At 35.4% G+C, this 6,359-nt stretch overlaps 1 protein-coding gene across 1 annotated transcript in view; it reads right to left on the bottom strand.

Moving 5' to 3' along the window:
• The window catches only part of glrbb (glycine receptor, beta b), a 32,034-nt gene continuing 25,675 nt past the window's right edge, over positions 1-6,359 (bottom strand). The window contains exons 9-10 of the mRNA XM_065272532.1: positions 1,937-2,220; positions 1-777 (exon numbers count right to left, since the gene is read on the bottom strand). Coding sequence (XP_065128604.1) covers positions 487-777; positions 1,937-2,220 — 575 coding nt within the window. The 3' untranslated portion in view covers positions 1-486. The remainder of the gene's footprint in view (positions 778-1,936; positions 2,221-6,359) is intronic.

Here is a 6,359-nt window from a genome sequence, read left to right as displayed (position 1 = left end):
TGAGGTCAGCTGAGCCATTAGGCTATTTATTGACAGTCGTTTTCACAAGCACACAAAATGTTTGGGTTTTCTTTGTTTTTTACACTTGTTTGTTATTGGAATGCTTGTATTAGGAACATCATCATAGTTCCTATGGCAGTGGATATCAGTACAAATCATGTTACAACCATCATGTTACCAGCTGATATATAAAGTATACAATTTATATATTATATATTTTAGATACTATATATAATTTCATATATTCCACATGCAAGATAATTTTGCTCTGTTTTGTGCATTAGTTAAATATAGCAAAACAATTACATTTCAAATTTAAGCAATGGTTCAAGCAAACGGCTTTGTTCCATCAAAAATGTTTTCATGTAATAAAACTTCCCATAGACTATCTCTGTATACGGCTGTGGAATAGCTCTGCCTGAGGTACAAATTGTACGAGGAGAAAGGTAATGCTGGTTGAATGGAAGCAGGATAAATTCAACACAATCACAAATACACGGACCAGTAAATGACATTAAAGAACAGGAAGGTAAATGGAAAGAGTGCACGAGCATAAAGATCAACGCGTTTGGCTGCCGAGGGTATGACAGGTTTAGGGGGTGGCGGCTTCTTGTTGTTCTTGGCTTGCGCTTTTGCACCGCCAGACTCGATGGGCTTGCCGTAGCAGTCGAAGTTTGATAGCTCAAAGTCTCGTGGCAGCGAGCCCACGATGCTGAAGTCATTGGAGCGCAAATCTGACTTGGAGGTGCATACCTTTTTACACCTTGTTTCTGTCACCTGAGAGAAATAAAGAGACAGAGAATTATTATACAGGAAAAACATGTCATATCTCAAAGATATGGGAGTGATTTTTTATTTAATAACTTCACTCCTATGTGTTATCATTTGTAAAATAAGCAAATGAACAAAGATACAACTGATGTGACATCATACTGTATGTTTTTCTTTTTTATTCTGAGTAATAGAGCAAAGTGATGTCTGGATAAGTGATGTCTAATGGTGTAATGCCAATCTGTCTGTTGCATTTGTTCTGAATGTGTGGAAATGGTCAGAAGCCACGCAGCGCTGGACCGCACTACATCCCTCTGGGCTCACAATACTTAAATCATCCAACAGCTTGATATCTTTGTTGTGTGCGATGGTAAAACGAAGCTGTCATATTTTCTTCTGGTGAATTGTGTCTGCTTTATTTATGCCATTTTAAGCATGTCCTGCAGAACCACTGGGTTCAAAAAGCTTTGGGACATTTCCAAATGGCTCCCATTCTGAGGTTTCTTGACAAAGGCCAGCTTGTGGGTTAATTTGGGTTCAGATGTTGTTCTGAAAGCTGTATGAGGTGCAGTCTGAAAGTAACTGTGACAGTGCTTGAGGACACACAGCATCCTTACACCGAGTCCAGTTTAAAGTTTATGATCAGCAGACCATATTATCCAGCCTATTACTCCTGCTTGTCAGGCTATCTGTTGTGCCAAACACCTCTCATAACTGTTGCTATAAAGCTGTCTGTCCTCTAAAGAAATGAAGTGCCATGATTATTTCCCACCTACACTCTTGCACTCGAAAGCGGACTTGACATTAGCAATGCATAATTTTAGATTATATAACTACCGGAATGACAATATAGTTGAATACAATAAAACTGCAAATAATTATCTATTCTTAAACTGACTAGTGAAACATAGTTGTCTATCATCTGCTACATAATCTAGTTATTTAATATTGTGCTTAGCTAGAGAATGAAATTATAGTACATAATTATAACACTGATAAAATTAATAATGATATAATGTACAAAATTACCATAGTACTCTAATAATAATACCATAGTACTAATTTATTTGCACGAAAAATATAAACAGTACCATGATACACCTAAAAAATATCGTACTAATATCGTACTCTTAATCTATTTAGAGATTAGGTCGCTGGTTCTGACCTGAAGCGTACTGACGTGTATCGGGGTCCCCATGCCATTGATGGTGTTTTTGGCAGGGGTCTTTCCCTCCGCCTTCTCCTTGCAGGCAATCTTTGCTCTTTCTGCCTCCAAGCGTTTAGGGCTGTTAAGCATCACCTGTACTACAGCGTATTCTACCAGAGAGGCGAAGCCAAAAAGCAAACAGGCAATCAGCCAGATGTCAATAGCTTTTACATAGGAGACCTTGGGCAGTTCAGAGGCCAGAGAGGTGCACTCAGAGGAGAGAGAAAGCACTGACAGGATCCCTGCAGACAGAGATTAGTCATTAGATCAAATGAGGTGAGAAAAACCGAGTTTAAACATTGATCTAAAGCATGAATGACTGGAGTTGACTGTTACAACACAAATAGCCCTAGGCTACATCTGTGACAAACATAAAAATCACCTATATTTTTGGATAGTTTTGTTTAAATTTATTATTAAATGTATAAATATATATATATATATATATATATATATATATATATATATATATATATATATATATATATATATATATATATATATATATATATATATATATAAAATAAATGCAAAGTAGGAGTATCAAAATAAGAAGCATACAGATACAAACATCTCTTGATGTACTATTTGGCACATGATTTCAAGTGACATCATACAAACCAATTTTGTTGTTTTTGTCCACATTTAAGGGGAAAATTTTCATTACCGCAACATGTCCATGACTAAATTTGGTTTCTTTGACGTGGAAATATTTATAATTTAAAAAATCTAAAAAATAAAAAGCTTCAGTGCATGTTATACTATAAACATTTACAGTAAAGAAACATGTGGTATTTGGTGATCATTGGTAAATGTAGAGACAATAAGGAATATAAATGTTTTATACAATTTTCGTTCATTGTTTAAGCCCTCAAGGAACTAACATTTTCAACAAAAAATTGTTGTAAGGGACATAATTGACTGTGAACACTCAAGATGGCTACCAGATAAGCAGTTCTCATTTTTCTTTTTCCAGATAAAAGTTGAAATTTTGTTTGTCATAGTACCTAACTTTGTAGTTCTCATTACCAAAACATGAGTTTGTAAATGCATATATTTAATGTAATATCATGTTGCGGTAATGATAATTTTTGATAATGATAATCTAAAAAATGTAAATAATTCTATAAGAAATATTTTTAAATCCTCGAAAAATAATGGTTATAGTAAGTTCAGACCTTAATCTTATATATGCAAAAAAAAAAAAAAAAATCTGATGCTGGACACCTTCTAAGTCTGGATTTCGTGAGAATCACCCAAATTAGCATTTTTTGTCTCTTATTTTTAGGTTCAGTAATTTTACTTTCACTTTTTGGCAATGAAAAGGTTATTAGGTTATAAAGGTTATTATTTTCAACATGTCACTTCATAATCGTAATTCCTAATCATGATATTGGTATTTAACAAATTTGACTGTATTTCGCGGGAAACCCCTCTAAGTGTATGCAATCTTTTTTGGCAAAACCTTTAATTTGCCACTCCAAAAATCACTTATTTGGACAAAACATAATAAACAGTTGCAAAATTACTAAAGATGGAACTAGAAACATTGCAAATGATGAAAGTCAGAATTTTAAAAGTGAAAATGAAGAATATGAACCACACATTAGGGGGCGCTGTCATGCACGTGGCTGCCACATTCGGGTTGTTTTCAGGTCCAAGCAGGGGTTAAATTGGGATTTGTTATGTGGGGGGGCTCTGCGGGGAGGGGTACTTCAAGGGGTAACAAGTTAAATACTGATGACAGCAAAGCCACTGGTGTGTTTCAATGACATTCTGGACCTCTGATAGGATTTGATAAGTTTCAGCTTTAAAGCTGTGCCAGAGGTTGACCCAAAATATTTTAAAAAGAGCATCTGAATTTTAAATGATGCAAATCTATGAGTTTGACACCCTATATCCATTTGTTGCTCATGTCATTATGCACAACTGATCAAACTTTAAAGGAAGTTAAAAGAATCAACCTCCTTGAATAATTCTAGGCATAAGATAGGCTACCCCAAAAGACTAAATTAACAATAAAAGGTACAACACACAGTACTGTATCATCAACATGTCTTAGAAATTAGCCATATGATTCCCTAGGTCAGCAGCTAAAACAATCATATAGTTAGGTTTGATTTGTGTAATCAAAATACATTATTTTATTAAACTATACAATAGTTATATCCAGTGTTATCCTTAACATAATGTAATTAGATGAGTGACATACATACTTCAATCCTTTACACGTTTCTAGTCTTCTGTGAAGTTTTCTCGACGTGGGCACCATTCTTACCTCTCTCTCTCTCTCTCTCTCTCTGTCTCTCTCTTTGTCTCTCTCTCTGTCTCTCGTCAAATGATCCTGCGTAAGAGCGCGTTCTTGAAGTTCTGAGTTTTTTCGCTTGAGTTGCATAACTTGCGCGAAGACGCATTTAAAGGGAAAAGCGCGTGTTTTCGCGGCAATTGCGGCGCCCAATTCGCGTCATTTTCATCGCCCCGTACGAGTATCGAACGCCAAGAGGGCCAAATACACGCGTATTTTAACACGTACTTTACGTGTACTTCACGTGTACTTTACGTGTACTTCACGTGTACTTTACGTGTACTTTACGTGTACTTTACGTGTACTTTACGCGTGAAAAATTAACGCGTACTTTACGTGTAAACAACACGTTAAGTACACGTAAAATACACGTTAAATACACGTTAAATACGTGTAAAATACGCGTGATTCAGACACCAGTTTCCTGTTTAAACGGGTCAATATGATTGGTTGCCTAAAAGTTGGATCAAACCATTTCTCTAAACCTGGGGGATGTCTGACACTCATATAGGCTACATGCTACCACCATTACAGATTTTAGTGTTGTTGTCCTTTTCTTGTGTAGCCCATACAAATAAATAGGCAGATTGCAGTTTTAAAAAGGTATAGTAGTTATTTATAATTGAAAGTTATTGAATAAAAGGCTCATTTTGCACATAAGTAAGCATTCTGATTGTAACACAATTTAACACACCTCAGTTTTCTAACATTTGTTAATGAAAAAGGTTACAGGTATGATTCTTTAAATTGAAGATATAGAACATAGTAATGAATTTTCGTTTTTGATAAACAATATAAACTTAAAATTATAAAAAATTAAAGATTTAATTTACAGCTTTGGCCAGTAGGGTGCAACCAAGATGCCCCACAAGGGCAATATTACAGAAATGCCACATCTAAAGATAAGATCTATCAAGCTCAGCATTCTAAATGGCTTCAAAACACAGTGGTTTCTAAAGAGATAAGATACTCACCCTTAATGTTTTAAATGAGTAGTCTTGGCCATGTGTACTTACGTCAGACCTGTCAGCAGCAGACCTGTGACTGTTAAGGTGTCTAGCCAGGTTACATTACTTTGGCTAGATAAGATTAATTTGAAACAACCCTGGGTTTTAGGTGCCATGAAAGTTACTCAACTCAATTATTTAACCACTGTAATTCTGTGAAATCTTAGCACACACTTAGGGGTAGTTTCCCGGGTTTAGTGTAAGCCAGGAGTCCCAGGACTAGGCCTTAGTTATTTTAGGACATTTAAGTTGTTTTTACAATCATCCCTTACAAAAAAGCATTACTGTTGTGCATCTTGAGAGAAAACAAGGCAATGATGTATCTTAAGTGATGTCAGTGCAAGCTGTTTTAAGTTAAGACAACTCAAATATGTGTTTTAGTCTGGGACTAGACTTAAACCTTTTCCAGGAAATTGCCCCCTTAGTGTCTATAATTTTACTACAAAGTGTTTAATACTACAATGAACAAAGTACTTGTACGCAGTCCTTGTCTTGCATAGAGCCATATATCAACGTGTTCCTTGTACTGCAAGGCTACATTAAGTTTAATTGTGTTACCTGGACATTATTCTATTTTCTCCATCAAAGGTTTCAATAAAATAAGAAAGATACATTGACAGTGACATTACATTGACTCCCCTTTTACACTGCTACTTTACCCCTTTATATTAATTTTGTTCAAAAAGCAGGTTTTACTTAAAGAAAAGCAGGCTTTAGTAAATAATGTATAATAGAATACAGTACATATTAAAATGATCAAAAATAAGCTTTTAAGCTGTTATCCTTTGACAGCACTCCCTAGAGCAGGGGTGCCTTAACTCATCATGTTGTAACTCAGTGCTGGTGTCTTGCAGACAGTCCTCCAGGGTCGAGTTTGGGAACCCCTGCCCTACAATGATAAAGCACTACAACTTGGAAAAATAAAATGTCTTGAAAGTAAATACAAACTTTTTGTAAACTTCCGTCATTGTTATTTGCACTTAGTTTTGTACAGGTTGTTTGATACTACCAACCTGTCTACTACCTAACTAGAGATGTTCCAATACATTTTCTCTCTTCCCAATACCTG

Source organism: Paramisgurnus dabryanus, chromosome 16, assembly GCF_030506205.2.
Source record: "Paramisgurnus dabryanus chromosome 16, PD_genome_1.1, whole genome shotgun sequence".
In the NCBI taxonomy this organism is placed as follows: domain Eukaryota; kingdom Metazoa; phylum Chordata; class Actinopteri; order Cypriniformes; family Cobitidae; genus Paramisgurnus; species Paramisgurnus dabryanus.
Note: the sequence above shows the minus strand (reverse complement) of the source record. Positions and strands in the feature narration are given on the sequence as shown.